This window comes from Terrapene carolina, unplaced genomic scaffold (assembly GCF_002925995.2).
Source record: "Terrapene carolina triunguis isolate 2854851 unplaced genomic scaffold, T_m_triunguis-2.0 Scaffold558, whole genome shotgun sequence".
Taxonomy (NCBI): domain Eukaryota; kingdom Metazoa; phylum Chordata; order Testudines; family Emydidae; genus Terrapene; species Terrapene triunguis.
The window spans coordinates 6264601-6283501 of NW_020664909.1; the positions used below are offsets into that span (position 1 = coordinate 6264601).

An 18901-nucleotide genomic window follows, 5' to 3' on the forward strand; every position below is an offset into this window, starting at 1 on the left:
CCCCCCAGCTTACCTGCTGCCTGCGAATCAAATGTTCGCGGGAAGCAGGGGAGGGGACTTTGGGGAAGGGGCGGAGTTGGGGCGGGGGCAGGACTGGGGGCAGGGCCCCGTGGAGTGTCCTCCTTTAGGAGGCTCCAAATATGGTAACCCTACCTAAATAATCTATACAGAAGCCCTGGGAATCCCATAAAATTGGGTCCCTAATCCATGAACTATTGGAACTCATTTACAAAACTTTTCTTAAACATTACATGAATACATTGTCTCATATTATAGAATTAGAATTTATCATCCCTCTTCCATGATGAGATATCTTTGAGCTATAATGTATCTTAATTAAAACTATCTTTAAATTGTTTTTTTCCTCAAAAAGCATTTTATCAAAAACATTTGATTTAAATTTAAAAAAATCCAATTTTTTTTTTTAAATCATTGATTTTTATCCACCCTGGATGGTGCACAGAAATTCTGTATTCTACCAACTAAAACACAGAAGAGTAAACTACTGGCCTGATTTTCAAAGGTGCTAACAACAAGCATTTCCCAATGAAATCAACCTTCCGTATGCTTATCACTTCTGGCCACTAATACGTTAGACGACAAATAATTATTACACTTACCTGAAATTAAAAGACTAAAACCAACAACAGCAGAAATTGTGATGACGACTCCTGCAATAAATAAGCCGATCTTCAGAAGTGTAGTTTCAAATTTTGATACTAAGGGAAAACGAAAGTCAGAGAGATAATTTGTTTAGAAATGAAGTATCATTCACAAGAATACACAGCTTTTAAATTATGACCATGGTCAGAAAAAGGATCCCTTTAAGAATGGCACCTTAATGTTGTACATCTTTCCAGTTGTCCCTGCAGTACTGACAGCAATAAAACTTGAGATCAGTATCCTAGATAAATTCCTAATCACAAATTAATTTATCTCCTGCCTACCACATGGCACAAGTCAACTTTCATTGATTTCACTGCAAGCTGGATCAGTTCCATAAAACCCTTTTGCCATTTCAATTAGATATGCTTAGTCTTCATTTCTTTTTTCTATTTTTTTCAATTGCATTATGAACTGGTTGTTCAGGTGATTAGGATGCTAGCCAAGGACATGGAAAACCTGCATTCGATTCTCTGCTTAGACACAGACTTCCTGTGTGACCTTGGACATCTAATAGATTAGTAAATTCCAAGGCCAGAAGGGACCACTGTGATCATCTGGTCTGACCTACTGTATAACAGGCCTTAGAACTTCCCCAACATAATTTAAAACTAGACTGAATAGCCCATTATTAAATATTTGTTCCCCAAAGAGGTACTTCTAGACTATAATCAAGTCACCCCTTAACCTTCATCTTCTAAAGTGCTACCCAATCTGGCTTCTACTTTCCATCTGATTTTTTAAAAACACTAGATTCCATTTTCTGTTACTCCATTTTACCCTGCTGCTTCATTTATGAAAATGATATTAGCACTAACATTCAGCATTTGTAAAGAATTTAAACAAAATTTAATACTTACCAGTAACGGCTAACTGAATCCAATAAAACAAAATAGCCAAGACCATGGAGAGTATGATGAGAATATTTTCTACCGGTGTAAACCACGGCACTGAATTGAGACACAAAAAGAGGGAAAAGGAACGGAGAGGTAGATATAATATAAACCCAATAACTTCAAATTTTAAGTGCTCATTTTAGCCTAGTCTGTAGACTGCTTAACACTCTCTTTGCTACAAATTTTGAAAGCCATAACTACTCATTCAAGGTTCCAATTACTGTAACTCCCAATTCCAGAAATATATATGTTCCTTATCCACATCTGGACTAAGGAAGGCATTAGCAAGGTTTTTGTTCTTGTTTCACACATTTTACCACCACCACACATACTGGTATTTCTGCATTGATCTCTACTCATCAGTACACTCTGATTTCACCTCTCTTTCTCTTGGTTGCCTTTCTCTCACTAATCTCTCATACCAGGTTGCCAGCCCTTCCTCAATGGCTCTGGATGGGAGCAGAGCCAACTGAAAGTTACAATACTTTTGTCAAGTGCATGCTGCTGTTCATGGGCACAACATGCAAAACAGCAAGGAACAGAAGGAGAAGAGAGTCTATCCAGGTAAAGTCATATGACTTTGTATGACACCTTCTGGCATGCATGCCAAGGGTTGCCTCCCAGTTACAGGACTCAGCAATTTCCAAAATACCACTACTTTGCTAAAAGGCATGCATAAACTCTTGCATTTCTGCACTTAGCCTTGGTTTAAATTCATTCACCAAAGACCAAAGTCTACCTTTTCTAAATTGTCTCTACTGTTCCTCTATTTCTGCCTCTCCACTCAATGGAATTTTGCACTTTCAGCTACTACTGCTAAAAAAAAGTTCACACCTTCAGCTAGATTTACATTGCTCACACACATCCCTGACAACACTACTCAACAGCCATAATCCCAGCTCTGGAAGCAAAGTGTTAAGTACAACTACATCACCATTTTGTGGTGGGACAAGCTGCCACACTCTTGACACCATGCCTTGGACTCCTCATGGTTAGCAGGATGCTCAGCACTTCACATGTATGCCAGTTTGGAGTTGCCAGAATCACTGCTGCATGGAAATAGGATAGTAGCAGGCTTGGGGCCTGATGTTCCTGGAGGTATGGGGAAGGATGCTAGGAGCAGGGCCATGATGAGGAAATCACAAAAGGGTTCAAGGACTTGGGGAGTTTGTGGGGAACAGGGGAAATATATCAACTTCCCTGTCGCAGTAAGAGGACTGACTTAGTAGGTGGTTTTATTGAGAGTCCTCTGTTTGATCAATGACCATACGGCAGTGGCACAATCACAAGTGATACACCTTGGGATTTTTGTGGAGAGCAGTACAGTAGGGAGAGTGATGAAATACACGTATTTAATAACGTATTGTTCCACATGATCTCTCTGCCAAGAAATATTGGACTTTGTCTTTTCCATGTAGCCAAGCACACAGGCTAGTGGATCTCAGAAGCCATTCCAATTTATCTGCCTTCCCACTTTGCCCCACAAATGCACACTGGGGCTGCCCATTAAAATGTCCACCGTCAGGGACAGGGCTACTATGTCTTTCAAAAAAAAAAAAAAAAATCATAGCCAAAAGAACTTTGTCAGTGAATATAACCGGGCACCATACTCAGGTATCTACCAACATTTCCAGACACATAAAACATATCAGCAAACCCATGTACCGGGATTTATTTATTCAGTCATTCTATCTGTACTGCATGAGAGAGTATTACACTACTCTATCAAGAAGGCAGTGTGACCCAAAGGACAGGGCACTGGACTAGGAATCAGGAAACCTAGGTTATGTTCCTGGCTCTGTCACTGACTTCCTGTGTGACCTTGGGGAAGTCACTTCACCTCTCTGTTGAACAATTTCCACCACTGTAAAATGAGGCTAAGTACACTTTTCTATATAAAGTGTTTTGAGATCTACCAATTGAAAGCATTATATAAGAGCTAAGATATCATTGTTGAGAATATAATTTTACAACTCAGTGACGCTAAAGTGCAGACTGGGATGGGATTTCCATTATAACCCCTTTTACAGTCACTTCTGTTAGATTTGTACATTGTGTCATTACTATATTTTTACCCTAAAAGTATCTTTGAAAATTAAATAAATTTAATTTAATTAAATAAAAGCATAAAAAACTTTTTAAAAAAATATGCAAAGTAGTACATTACAAGAATCTTAATGTTACTTTGGGAACCGGAGTTGCTTGTCTTATCTGCAATTAAAAATCTCAGACTTAACTTTGTATTTACATTTTCTCACATATATTGTCAAATCCAGTCATCACTTTGCCACAATATTCTCCATTAACCAGGATTTTCCAATGAACACTTAGTCTCTCTTGGCTAGTGGTTCTCAACCCGTGGCCCGCCTGCGGCCTAATCAGCACACAGCTGCGGCCCATGAGACATCCTTAGGGCCATACAGGTAGTATATGTATTGTGTGGTTTCAGCCCACATAACACATCTAGAGAGCTGCATCTGTGGCCCACAATAGTAAATAGGTGGTAAACCACTGCTCTAGGCATTTCTGCTGCCTAGTGGAAAATGAAATCATGGAAGCCAAATCCAGTTCCTGTTCCCAATACCCAGGCTTTATGCTTCTTTCAAAGCCATGCTGCTAAACAAAGAAAAATGTATGACCACTAACCATATTCAATGTTTGTATATCAATGTTTCACACATAAAGATAACAATTCTATAGCAGCGATCCTCTATCTTTTCTGATCAACAATCCAAAAGTCAAAAAAGTTATGCTGTGACCCATCGCACTCCACAATTCTTTGCAGTCACTGAGGTCTGGTGGAGTGCAACTGGAGGCTGTCTGAAGCTACTTCTCTCCTCTGAGCCCCTGGCAGAACATTTATCATTTAAAGAGGCTAGAGAGGTGACTCCGCATCCCAGGAGTGAAGGAGTGTGAAGGTCTGAGAAGCAGAGCAAAGGTAGCAGGGAACTAGTCGCTTTTCCCCTGGTTCTATAGTTGTGTTCTACAGGATACATGCAGTTAACTGAAAAACCACTACCGCCACCTGTAACAATTACAGTTAAGTGCTATTTGGAGCAGCAGAACAGTAATGCCGATTGATATTAACTGGGAAATAGTTTTAATGCCAATTGATATTAAAACAGCATAACTGAATGCTAAACATGATGTACAGAAAATGCTTTAAACAGCATTTTCCATTAAATTAGTTGACATTAAGTGGGCTTCACTAATAGCTTATGCTATAGCATTAACACCTCCAATCCCCACAAAAATTACACAACTCTGGACCAAATATTGAAGTTCATACAGTGGCAAAACTGCAGATGAAATTAATGGGAGTTTTGAATGAGTAACAAATGCAGGACTTTCAAACTTAAGGTCTCTGCAATGAATATAACATGTGTAGCATATGAACCTCAATACTGTAGAAGTCTGAAGACAGAAGGGCCTGATCATAGTTTTCAAATGTGTTATGAAGAGGAAAGTAATCAATTGTTCTCCATGTACACTGAAGGTGGACAAGAAGTCATCTGTTTAATCTGCAGCCAGGGTGATTTAGGAAAAACTTTCTAACTGTAAAGATATGTAAGTACCGGAATAAGCTTTCAAGAGAGGTTGTCGAATCCCAGTCATTGGAAGTTTTAAAGAACAGGTTAGACAAACACTTGTCAGGGATGGTCTAAAGCAGTTGTCTTCAACCTTTTTAAGCACAAGGTCACCTTTGAAATGTAAGTACAACCCAGGATTTACCTCAAAGAAAATGTAGAAATAACAGTTTAGTATGTTAAATAAAGCTGAGATCAATTGCTTAATATACATAATTATACATTTTCCCTGCTTACTGAGTCTCAGTGTGACACGTGTGACTGCACATTACCTACCAGTGTCTTGAAATTTGGTTTGTAATTTGAAATAGCTAGTTGGATGCAGTCCAGCAGATGTGCATCTGTGAGGCAGATGCAATACTTGGATTTGATAATCTTCATTTGTGAAAACGCCATCACACACAAATAGGTGGAACCAAAGTAAGCTTTTGCTTTTAAGCGCAGGACAATAGAAGGGGATACTTTTCTCGGTTTGCAAGTCCCCAAAAATCGCTGTCCCTTGATCTGGCTTTCAGCTCAATGTCACTTTACATGGTAATTAGCTTCATATCAATTCCACTACTTTGTAAATCAAACACCTTATGGAATGTCACAGCCAATCTACCAATGTCTGCTGGAAGGAACAGATTTGAGATAGATGTGATGGAGCCAATCATCATGTGTAAGTCTTGAAATCACCTGTTGAATTTCTCTGCTAATTTGGTCAGCTGTGCACAGAACTTTTCTGGGTGGAACCATTTTTCTTTGCCTTCAATTTTTTCTAGTATTTTCTCCAGACTTGGGAAGTGCTGCAGCATTTTATTCTTTAACTGGAAGGACCACAGACCCACTTTCCATTTGAATGCATTCACCGCACTGATCATATGTGAATAGTTTCTGTCCTTTCCCTGCAGTTCACAGTTCAGCTCATTCAATTTGGAAGTTATGTTAGTAAGTCTAGCTGCCATGCATTGTCTGACAGCTCACTGCACACTTCATTCCTTGATTTTAGAAAAGTGATGATTTCGGGCATTAGATCCAAAAAATTTTGCAGTACTTTCCCCCTCCTTAACCACCTCATATCTGCATGGAGGGGCAGCTCACCGTAAGCAGCATCCACTTAGTCAAGTAAAGATTTAAACAGGCGATGCTGGAGGGCTCTTGCTCGAATTGAGTTTACAATTCTGACAATGATTTTCATTACATGTGAGAAGTCCATAATTTTACTCGCTAGTGCTTGCTGGTGGATTATACAGTGGTAATTCACAAATGAAGGAAAATCTGGATCATTTCTGCAAAATGCAACAAAGCCTGCACGTGCGCCAAGCATGGCGGGTTCACCATCCATTGTGATCGAAACAAGTTTCTTGATTGGAATGATTTTCTCAAGCATGTACTTTTTGAATTCATTGTAGATATCTTCACCTCTTGTTCTTTCTTTAAGGGGCAAAACAGTCAGAAGGTCCTCTTTAGTTGTCGCATCCTTAAAAACCATTCGAACAAAAACAACTACCTGGGCTGTGTCAGTCATGCCGACCAATTCATCAGACTGCAGTGAAATGCATTCGCAGTCATTCAAATCTTGCTATAGTTGCTGAAAGACATCTTCGGACAAAGATTCCACCCATCTTGCTACTGTGGAAGCACCAAGTGATATGCTCTGGATTGCTGTCATTATTTCCTCTTTGTTTTAAAGTCTTTAAATAAGGAGTCTGCTGCCACAGTCATTGCCTCTTTAAATACTTCTCCATCCATAAACGATTTCTTGTGTTTTGCCAGCAGATGGCAAACACAAAACGATGCTTCAGTAGAGGCCTTCCCTTTTGCTGCTGGTTTAGTAAAACATGACTGTTGAGCTTTCAAAACAGCCTTCAATTCATTAACTTTCTTTGTACGGAGTACGCTATTCAAGGGGAAACTGTTCTTGAATTTGCTATGCATTGTTTTGTGGTGCTTTTCTAAATTCCCCTTTTTACTTTTTACAGTAACTCCTCACTTAATGTTGTAGTTATGTTCCTGAAAAATGCGACTTTAGATGAAACGATGTTAAGTGAATCCAATTTCCCCATAAGAATTAATGTAAATGGGGGAGTTAGGTTCCAGGGAAATTTTTTTCACCAGCCCCAACTCCCCTTAGCTGATTGTTTTAATCCCCCACCAGGGAGCTCCCTGCTGAATGCACACAGGAAATCCATGCCAGCAGCCTTGCCTCCCATCCTGAGGCTGGGGGAGGGACAGTTCTCAGAGAAATACCTCCTTGTGGGCCAGATCCACCACTTTCCACAGCAGCTGGACCAGCTCTTTCTCATGGGATCCCAGCTTAGCCCCCTGAGCACCAGCATTCTTCCCAAACAAGATCACCAGATAGTCAGGAGGGGAGGAGGCAACGGCCGGGGTAGCAGCAGCAGGAGGAGGAGGCAACGAATTGATAGCAGCGGCAGAAAAGAGTGGGAGGAAGCAACAGCAACAGGATGAAAGGGCAAGGGTAGGCTGGATAAAAGAGGCAGGAACACCAAACTGGGGTTGAGGCAGCAGCAGAAAGGATGAAAAGTAGAGGGGTTCCAGGAGAAGGCGGGAGGCAAGAAATAGTAGCAAAAACTGGGGGATAAGTGGGTAAGAGGCAGCAGGAGACAGCCAGCAGCACAGGGAAGGGGAAGCCGTAACCCAAAGGTAATGGGGCAGGAGGAGAAGGCACTTCCTAGCAAATGACAAAGTTGCCTATGATATCAACGCATCTTCTAGTGCCCAAAGGAGCTCAGCTGAGACCTGGCTGTCCAACCCCTCACTCGCTCTGCATGGTCATTACAATGGCCCTTCTCCCTGCTGGTGACGTGTAAAACCAAAGAAATGTGAACAGCTATGACACCGCTTCGTGATCACTGGAATCTCTGTGCCGTTCTCTCCTGGGGCTCCATGAAAGGAGAAGGGAGGCTGTCCTGGTTTGTCATGCAGGGGGAGGTTCAAGGGGACATTGTGTCTGCCGCCTATCCACTCCACTGCAGGAAGGAGAAACTCCATCACACGCCACATTTTAAAGAAGCCCAAATCAACTTCACAAGGAAACCGGCTCTGCTGAAGCTTTGAACTGGGGGAGGTTAGATAGGGAGTAGGGTCAGAGACGGGAAGGTGGATTGTGGGGGGTGAGGGGTTGGGGAGTCAGACTCCTATGGAAGAGGAAGGAGATGATGAAGAGCAAGTGAGGTGACTTGTCTGCTGGCAATGGAAGGAAAGCGGTGATCATGTGGAGCAGCGGGATAGGAGCAGGGCTGGGAGCAGAAGGAAGTCAAATGTGGGGTTTGCCAGTATAGCTTATTTTGCTCGGAGGCGCTGGAAAGATACTGATAAAAGCGCAGTTTGTCTGGGATAAGCTAGTTTGGCTAGGAACGCTCTGCCGTGCAGTATAGCAGTGCTCTAGCTTCTAGCTAAGTGCTCCTATTATAGACCTGGCCTCTGTTCCTTACACACCCACCTCTCCTGGCCAGTCATGCACCCTGCATGTGTGCACAGCGTGCAAACCCAAGTCCATTAGCACCGACAGGTATCCCAGACACACTAGCGCTGACACGCTGGTTGTGACGGTCCCACAGACAGCTCACCATGGTACAAACACATGCACACAGCTGTCCACATATTAACCATCCCAGTCACATGCTCTCCTTGCTCAACACCCCAGGAAGGGGCTGGATTTTCTTCAGGAAGGCAGAGGCACTGTCCCTCCCGTCTGAGGTTAGTGTAGCCTCTTCCCAGCCCCTTCCTTCTCCCTTTTCCTTATTCAGCATTAATGTCAATCCCAACAGCTCATTCATCATCCCAAATTAGCCAAATTAATTGTTGTTATTCCAGTTACGACAATGAATGACCTGACATCAAAAACCATTTTGAATTTGCAGCGAGAAGGAAATCAAATCAATTATTTCGTTCCCCTGCCTGGCTGGGAGCACCAGGTTTTGCGCTGGAAACAGTCTCTACTCCATTAATGGTATTTCAAAGCCCCAGTCAGGAGACTGGAGTATTTCATTTCATGCTGTGGCAATTACCAAGGTGGCTGTTGTTGTTAACCCCTGCAGCCTCTGATAGGCTAAGGCTGCTCTTTTGTTTGGGATGGGGTTGGTATGCACCTTGCATGTGTGTGGATTAAACTGTCTGGAGCTGCTTGTTTAATCAGGGATGTTCTCAAGCTGGGGCTTCCTTTGACTGGCAACATTGATTTCCCCTCACTCCCCCTCCCCAGCCACTGTTGAGTCTGAACTTTTGATGAGCTTAAACTTAACCCAGACTTGATGTCTCTGTCTGAACTTTTAATCAAAGCTCTGACCTGCGAACTACTCATGACACCCCCCTCCCCTTAAGTAGCCATCTCCCCTTTTGTCTTTTTGAATTTACATTTTAACCTGTTTTATCCTGTAGAATCTTGATTGATTATGCATGACCATTATGATCTGTTAATCACTTTTTGTTTACTTCTGTGTATAAATATTGATGCTCACCCCTAAAAACTTGCCACACTTACTCTGAAGCCTTTTAAGCTAAGGATAGTGTGAGCCCGTTGATCAACGAATTGGTGTCTGGTCTCTGACAGATTGTGAGCCCCATACCAACTCCGCACGAACTCGGGTGCTGGAGAGGTGAGTAAGGACTTGCTTTTTACCTAACACCACTATTGAGCCACTGGGGATTCCCTCCCTGCTGGATGCGGCTGGGGAGCTGAGGGGGATTCACACCCCCGCCCACAGCAGCTGGGGAGCCCGTGGGGACTGGGGAGCCGCAGGGGAGTCCCCCAGATGTAGTGTCTTCTGGCTGAGTGTGGCAAGGGAGCACCCATCGGCCGTTGCTGGAACTTGTTCTGTGCAGAAGCAGTAGAGCTGCATTCCTGCCCAGGTTAGGAAGTGGGTGATGGGCAGTTTTCTGCTGACTCCTTTTCAGGATCAGAGGAGGGAGCCTAGCAGCAATTCAAGGCAGTAAGCCCAGCCCCCTCAACACCTCCCTGTCCCTTTAAGCACGTTTCAAGGGTAAGAAGAAGGCAACAATGCTCGCTGAGAAGCATCCACCAAATCAGTGCTGCAGCTACCCCAGCAGCATTGCAGCCTGTGGTTTGTGCAGAGACGCATCTCAGCGGGCGCATCTGGCGTCTGGGCTGTCCTGTCCCTGCAGCGTTCGCTTTGTTAAAGTGTGTCTGCTCCTGGAAAACAACCAACTCCTTGGCTGAGAGCGCGATCGGGTGGGATGTACTCCCCTAGCAGGCTGCGATGCTGAAGGAGGTGGCAGGACGAGATGGTGGACTGAGACTGGGATCGATGCTCAGAGGCTCCAGGTTCGACTGGTTGGTGACCACTGATCTAGAGCAGTGGTTTTCAAACTGTGGGTTGCGGAATGTAAGGCACTGGGTCGCGGCATGTAAGGCACTGGGTTGCAGCGGCTCTGGTCAGTACTGCCGACCAGGTTTTTAAAAGTCCCATTGGCGGTGCTATCCGGCTAAGGCAGGCTAATCCCTACGTGTTCTGACACTGCGCTGCACACTGGAAGCGGCCAGTAGTAGGTCCAGCTCCTAGGCAGGGGGGCCACGGGGCTCCGCACACTACCCCCACCCTGAGCGCTGGAGGGGCCGGTGCCTGCGGGCAAGAGCCGCGTGGAGCCACTTGCGCACCTCCGCCTAGGTGCTGCTGGCGGCTTCCAAGATGCAGCTGCGGTCCGCGGTGCCAGGACAGGCAGGAAGCCTGCGTTAGCACTCCCACTGCGCTGCTGACTGGAAGCCACCCGAGGTAAGCCTGTGCCCCAACCCTGCGCCCCAATCCCCTGTCCCAGCTATGAGCCCCCCTCCCAAATCCGAAGCCCCTTCCTGCACCCCAAACCCTTCATCCCTGGTCCGACCCCAGAGCCCTGACACCCTCCGACACCCCAATCCTCTGCCACAGTTCTGAGCCCCCCCCAAACCCGGAGCCCCCTCCTGTATACCAAACCCCCAGCCCCAGCCCCACCCCAGAGCCTGCACCCCCACCCCAGAGCCCTGACCCCCTCCCATACCCCAACCCACTGACCTACTCCAGAGCCCCCTCCCACACCCTGAACCCCTCATTCCCAGCCCCATCCCACACCCCAACCCTCTGGCCCAGCCCTGAGCCCCTCCCACACCCCAAACCCCTCATCCCCAGCTCCATTGGGTCACGGGCATCAACAATTTTCTTCAACTGGGTTGCCAGAAAAAAGTTTGAAAACCATTGGTCTAGATATATATTTGGTCCTGCCTCAGCTCAGGGGCTCAAGGGGAATCTGTGGACCACATGACCTCTCGAGTTCCCTTCCAGCCCTGTATTTCTATTATCTAGAGAGTGGATTAGAATATACATAAACTAAAATGAGTGTGGCACAAATACCATATAGTCTGTAAAAGCTAAATCAGGTGGAAAAGCGTCAGCATCCCTAAAAGTTAACAGACACAATGCCAGCCTGCAGGCCCAACTCTTACTCATAGAAATATTCCCCTGGACTTTGATATAACTATGCTCACAAGGAGTGCTCAGGTGAGTAAAGACTGGGCTTTATGTTCTAGATATTTTTAATGGTTCATTTTCACATTTGTTATTTTGTGTCCTTTCCCTCAAGGCCTGGTCTGTTTCATTTCATAACAGGCTTGCAAAATCACATGACATCAACTTACCTCTATGGTATATAAGTTCAATTACAGTTTCTCCTTCCCTACTCGATTCTGTCACTTCACAACTGTAGTTTCCTCGAACTGCTTGCGTTTTTGAGATTGTCAATGAGGCAATGCCCGACGTTAAATTTTGTGGAGATTCTAACGCAGCAGATGAAAAACTCTCATTTCTGTTGATCTTTCCTGTGGATCCTTCAAAAATGAAAAATGCTTTTTTTTCTAGTTTCCATTTAACAAAAATGACTTGAATATTGTTCTTTATTAGATTAGTCACTATGCAAGGTAGGATGACTGTTTTATTACAAGCGGTTTGTTCAACAGACTTGGTTACATTGAACTGCAACTGGGCAGAACCTGGAAGAAAAAGAAAAAAAAGAGTTTGATTAGACAGTCTTCCACAATTAATTTACCCAACACCTGAGCAACAAGAAAGCTACTGAAATATTGAAAAGTTTAATGGATGGCAGACATGATCACACACTTGAAACAAGCACAGATTAATGTTCTTCATAAGGGACAAGAGGGAAAACAAAAGATTAGAAGACAAGAAGAAAAACTTTGAGAAAGAGGAAGGATGGATGGATTTAAAAAAATATTCCCCAAGAAGGCTATGCTTGGAAAGACAGAGGAAGAGGCAAGAAGAGATTACAGCCCTTTTTAAGATATATTTACTGCTTCTTGATTCTTACATGATGTTTAGGTACCACCACAACTGGTGTCTTAGAAGTACCTAACATATATATATAAATATTAATACAACATTTTCAGTGCTGCACCTAACCAGACAATTCTTCTGGGATATTTTCTGGGTCTAGGGCCACATGGAGAAAACATCTGCACTAAGGCCCAATTTCAGCAAAGCACATGTTTAACTAGGTACATGAGTAGCCCCACTAAAGCTCGACTTTGACCTAAGGCATATATGCGCATGCCTGTAAAATCAGTTACTGTTGAGGGAATTCTGGGCGCAGAATTTTTAATTTTTTGGCACAATATTTTAAAATTCAGCAAATTTTATTTGTTAATAAATAAATGTGGAGGCTCCAGCATGGCAGTGGGGAGCACAGGCCATATGGAGGTGGGAGATCACACTGCAGCTCCCCTTCCCTGGGACAGCAACTTGGCGGTGAGGCTTCACCAGTGCAAGGGCTGGGTCTGAGCCAGAAACACTCCAGGGCCCTGCCCCACTGTGCCAGGCACATCAGGTGTGGGCTGGCAGGCTCAACCCAGCAGTATCCAAGTGCAGAGGGCCTTAGTGGGGGGGGGATCCAGGTGTAGGGCAAGCTGGGTGCAGACGGCTCAGTAGGAGATCTGGATGCAGGGGAGGGCTCCAGGTGCAATAAGACTCTACAGGGGGATCCAAGAGAATGTGGTTGGGGCTCAGTGGGGGGAGTCTGGGGGGATAGGGCTCATCAGGGGGATCCGGGTGCAGCTGGTTGGGGCTCATTGGGGTGAAGGTCTGGGGGGCTCATCAGGATTGTCCAGGTGCAGGGGAGGTGGGGCCAGTTGGGGTGGGGGTTCGATGGGCCTGCTTAACAAGGGAGCCCCAGCTGCAACTGCTGCCAAGGGGACGCCAGATGCTGGTCTCCTGCTTCCTCTATCCCCTTCTCTTCCCCATCCCATCCCCATTCCCTAATGCCCCTTGCCCCCTCCCCATTGCCCTCCCCACTGTCCCCTACCTCTATCCCCATCCCCTCACACCCACCTCCCCCACCCTGTCCCACCCCCTTCCTTCCCCACTGCCTCTTCCCCCCACCCCACCCGCCTTCCCCCATTTCCCCCCCCCATCACCCTTCCTGCCCTACCCCACCGCAAACACTCACTGTTGTACAGAAAACAGGATGGTTCCCAGTACACAGAAGGGGAACATGACCAGCACTAGGACTCAGGAGGTGGTGTTCGAGTGGCACCCTCCTTCAGCCGGGCAGTTCTGCGCTTGCAGAAATTTGGGGTGGGGGGCAGTGGCATGTGACTTGTGTGCCCCCCACCTCGCCTCTGTTTGGGGGGACAATGCCCTCCCAAACTATGCCCATGGGCATCCCCAGCCCCTCCCCACTTGGCTTCCCTGTCACTTTCTATAGGGAAGCAAAGAAATCTGCAGGAGGGACATGTTTTCCGTGTGCATGCAGTGGCACAGAATTCCCCCAGGAGTAATCAGTAAGAGACAAGCTCTTCTTCTGTAGAATTTTTCTTTGCAGCTGAAAGGGGGCTTAGGAGGGAAACAAACACCACTGTTGTTTCTGCTTCCATGTTCCCTAGAGAAGCATGGAAGGAATGAGTGATGGCTTCTATAAAAATTATGTTTGTTATTGTACCTCTTGTACTCTGAAGGTGGAGCCAAATCCCCTGAGGGTTAGAACTTATTTTGCAAATTATGTCTTACTTTTGCATAGAGGGGTTGCACACCCAAAAATATGTAGATCAAATAAGAGCATATCTTCTCATTTATTTAGCTGTATATGGTCAGTAGGACAGATAATTCAGAAATTTCAGGTGGCATTTTGCTACACTATGAACCAAAATTTATCAGAATTTTTAAAAACAAAAGGCCAAATTCTTTCTACATATCCATCTAAAGGTTATCTATAGCATTTATTGCCATAGTATCTAGACGCTTCCCAGGTAAATGAGATCTGCATAGCAATGACCCTTGTGGACTTCACAAATATTCCGCTCTTCTCTTCACTAAGGCTGTGGCTACACTGGCGCTTTACAGCGCTGCAACTTTCTCACCCAGGGGTGTGAAAAAACATCCCCCTAAGCGCAGCAAGTTACAGCGCTGTAAAGCGCCAGTGTAAACAGTGCCCCAGCGCTGGAGTACCTGCAGTGCTGGGAAAGGTCTCTCCCAGCACTGGCGCGCGACCACACTCGCACTTCAAAGGGCTGCTGCGGGAGCACTCCCGCAGCAGCGCTTTGAAGTTTCGAGTGTAGCCATGGCCTAAGGCTACACATTTTGTTTCCTGTGCTCAAATGCAAGTGCTCAACAGTATGAACATATCCAAGGGCAGACTTTGACCCAAAGAGCTACATAGTTTAAGAATCATGACGTGGTATCATTCTGATTACCACTGTTCTTTTTACCCTCTACTTCAATTCTGACCCCGTCATTATCTCAAGAAACATAAGTTAACACCAATGCTGTAACCTATCTAAAACAGTGGTCCCCAAACTTTTCCCCTCGTGCCTCCCTTTATCCCTGTCTGCCCCCCCCCCGCCACCCTTGGGAGGCACGGCTGGGAGTGGGGCCACAGTCAGGGCTAGGGCCGCAGCTGGGCCATGGCTGGGGCGGGGGCCACAGCTGGGAGCAGGGCCATGGTCAGGGCCTGGAGCCAAGGTTCGAGCTGCAGCCAGGCCGGGCCAGAAGCCAGGGGTTGAGGCCACAGCTGGGGGCAGATCTGGGGCTGGGAGCAGAGCCGTGGCCAGGGGCTAAGGCCGCCAGGAGTGGAGCCATGGCTGGGCCAGCAGTCCTGCAGCTGTGGGTGGGGCCTGGAGTGGGCACCATGGCCACAAGCCAGGGGCCGTGGCCGTGAGCGAAGCCGTGGCCAGAGCAGAGCTGGGCGGCGCTCCTTCCCCATCCCCCATGTGAGCGTGCCCAGGCCCGTTGTGCCCCCCCGAACATTCCGCCATGCTCCGCTAGGGGGGGCACACCCACAGTTTGGGGACCACTGATCTAAAAGCTTGGGATGCAAGCTTTCAAATAGCGTAAAACATTCCTTTTCAGCCCTAGGTTCTCAAGAATATTGGCTGCTATAATGTCAGAAATTTAAGTCAAATAGGGTGCCAGGAGAAGCAAGATGATAATCAAAATAATCTGATTTTACAGCACGAGTGTCCATGTTCAGTATTTTTGTTAGTTATCTACAGTTCAAGAACTATAGTTTTGTTTGTTTTGTTTTTTTAAGATTCACAATATCCAGTTGCCTTAATGCCCAGAAGCCTCAAACTGGATCAAGGACCTCAATGTGCTAGACACTATATCTAGACCCCCAAATCCTGCGAACACTTGTGCATAAAGTTAACCATGTACACGAGTTACTATTGGGGGCATTCTGCACCAAAAAATAAAAAATTTTGTGCCAAAAAATACAAATTCTGCACACAATATTTAAAAATTTGGCAAAATTCTGCAAATTTTATTTGACAAAATAACACTACATAATCACACCTGTTTCAATTATTTTGATAATTTATTTTAAAATACCTGTCAGCAAGCATGTCTGTAACAATACAGACACACACATATATTCCCCCAGGAGTAGAGATAAAGAAACCCCTATGACAACCCAGTTCCTGTTTCTCCACCTCCTTTCCCCTCGGAGCCCAATCGGAGGCAGACACATACAACCCCCCACCTCCCAAGCCAGCCATGTTGCCCCCCCAGCCAACCCCACCTCTAAGACACCCAACCCCCTATCTGAGCCCAGTGGTGGGGGCTCCCTGGCCCAAATACCCACACCCCCTCCCCTCCAGAGCCCAGCTGCAGAGCCCCACCGGCCCAGATACCCGCACCACCTTGCCCCCGAGCCCAGCCACAAGGCCCCACCGGCCCAGATACCCGCACCCTCTCCCCTCTGAGCCCAGCCACGGCCCTCCCCCTTGTCCAGATACCCGAATCCCCTCCCCCTAGAGCCCGACATTGCCCCCGCTACCCCCCAAAGCTCAACCATGCCCCCCCCAGCCCAGACAGACATCCCCAGCCCAGGGATCCAGAGGGAGAAACAGCCTGATGCTTGGTCCTAGGCTTGCATGGAGTTTCTTGCATGCCACCGTCTCTCCCCCTCAGGGTGTGCTGGACATTGCAGCTGCCAGGAACACTCTAGCTCCCTCCCACTATCCCCAGCAGTATCTTCTACATGAGAGCTGGGCTCTGCCGGGTCCAATGGCCCCTAGTGGCAGCCAGCAGCACTGCAGCCCATTTCTGTGGGGGAAAGGAAATTCAGCATTGCACAGTGGCACAGAATTTCCCCAAGAGTTAAGAGTAGCTCCAATTCCACTGACTTCACTTAGATTACTAACATGTGTAAGTGCCTGCAGAATCATCGCATGTATCTGACAACCAACCATAGCTAGTAAAGCTTTTTTTCCCAACTGGTACAGTTATTTGCAGTTCCAGTAAGCTTTTCAAAGCACTGGCCCTTGACCAATGATCACCTCCACCCCCCTCTCCCAAAAGCAGCTGATCCTTGAACTGTATTACTGTAACACACTGCCACTAATCACTGGGTTGGCCATTAATATAACAAGTATAAACAAACAAATTTTATATATACTACAGTATTAGTTGTAATGAAAAACACACACACATATTGCTTTGGTCAAACAAAACAAATACTTAGCTTACTCATTGAACTTTCTTGACTATACCCTGAGAAAACCAAAACACAGTAGAACTGTACATAAACCTATACACTATCACAGATTGTATAAACTTTATTTTACAAAAATTAAGTTTATATTAAGCAAATACACACCATTAAAAATTACACTGATGCCCTGATAGAGAAAGTGAACAAATAAATGACTCTTATAACTAATATTTTTAATATTTCAGCTTAAGATTCACATTTAAAAAAAAAAGTTCATTGCACAAGGACAAGTTACAGCTTATGGGATGAGTTTGGCAAAAACATTATATTGGAAAAGTTAAACTCATACCAAAGCATGTAAATATTTTCCATTCTGACTTTAACACTACAGTATAGGAAAGTAGGTTATATACCAAGTCTCATGAAAAACACGAAATCATCTAAACCACTCAAAATAAAAAGTATGGTAGAACATCAGAGTTACGAATACCTTGGGAAAGGAGATTGTTTGCTGGGTCATTTCACAAATTGAATCTATTTCCCCATGTTAAGTATCCTCACACCTTCTTGTCAACTGTCAGAAATGGGCCATCTTGATTATCACTACAAAAGTTTTTTTTCTCCTTCTGATAAAAGCCATCTTAATTAATTAGCCTCTTAGAGTTGGTAGGGCAACTTCCATCTTTTCATGTTCTCTATCTATCTATCTATCTATATATATATATATATCTTCTTACTATATGTTCCATTCTATGCATCAAATGAAGTGGGCTGTAGCCCACGAAAGCTGATGCTCAAATAAATGTGTTAGTCTCGAAGGTGCCACAAGTACTCCTGTTCTTTTTGCGGATACAGACTAACACGGCTGCTACTCTGAAATGTTCATAACTCTGAACAAAATGTTATGGTTGTTCTTTCAAAACTTTAGAACCGAACATTGACTTAATACAGCTTTGAAACTTTACAATGCACAAGAAAAATGCTGCTTTTAACCATCTTAATCTACATGAAACAAACACAAAAACAGTTTCCTTACTTTATCAAATCTTTAAAAAAAAAAATTTTTTTTTTTTTAGTAGTTTATGTTTAACACAGTACTGTATTCGCTATTTTATTGGTCTCTGCTGCTACCTGATCTCATACTTCTGGTTCCAAATGAGGTGTGTGGTTGACTGGTCAGTTCGTAACTCTGAGGTTCTACTATATTAACTTAAATGTTCCTTTAAATTAACTACTAACATAAAACTCTTGAGAGTTATCACTTTGTCCCAAATTCAGCAAGGTATTCCAGCACAAGACAGTCCTATTAAGCTAAAGGGACTACTCATATGCTTAGATTTAGGCACGTTACTGAACTGGGCCCGTCTGTTGACTTCATATAGATGATTCCTGGTTTCAGCTTTGAGCTTTCTTTTCATGATCCAAGGAAGATATACATAGAATCATAGAACAGGAAGGGACCTCAAAAGGTCATCTAGTCCAGTTCCCTGCACTCATGGCAGGACTAAGTATAACCTAGACCAGGGGTCGGCAACCTATGGCACGCATGCCAAAGGCAGCACGTGAGCTGATTTTCAGTGGCGCTGCTGGCCTGGGGTTCCGGCCACTGGCCTCGTTCAGCCCGCTGGCCTCGCTCAGCCCGCTGCCGGCCTGGATGGACAAAACCCTGGGCCAGCAGCGGGGACCCCGCTGGCAGGGGCTGGCGGATGGAACCCCAGACCGGCAGCGGTTCCATCCGCCGGCCCGCTGCCAGTCTGGGGTTCCGTCCGCCGGCCCCTGTAAACGTAAAATATATTACTAGCACGTGAAACCTTAAAT

General features: G+C 45.3%; 1 protein-coding gene across 2 annotated transcripts in view; it reads right to left on the reverse strand.

The window, feature by feature from the left end:
• CD47 (CD47 molecule) overlaps window positions 1-18901 on the reverse strand; it is a 44499-nt gene that overhangs the window by 22962 nt on the left and 2636 nt on the right. For both annotated transcript variants that reach the window (XM_024200336.2, XM_024200334.2), the window contains exons 2-4: window positions 11781-12131; window positions 1524-1613; window positions 621-719 (exon numbers count right to left, since the gene is read on the reverse strand). In XM_024200336.2, coding sequence (XP_024056104.1) covers window positions 621-719; window positions 1524-1613; window positions 11781-12131 — 540 coding nt within the window. The remainder of the gene's footprint in view (window positions 1-620; window positions 720-1523; window positions 1614-11780; window positions 12132-18901) is intronic.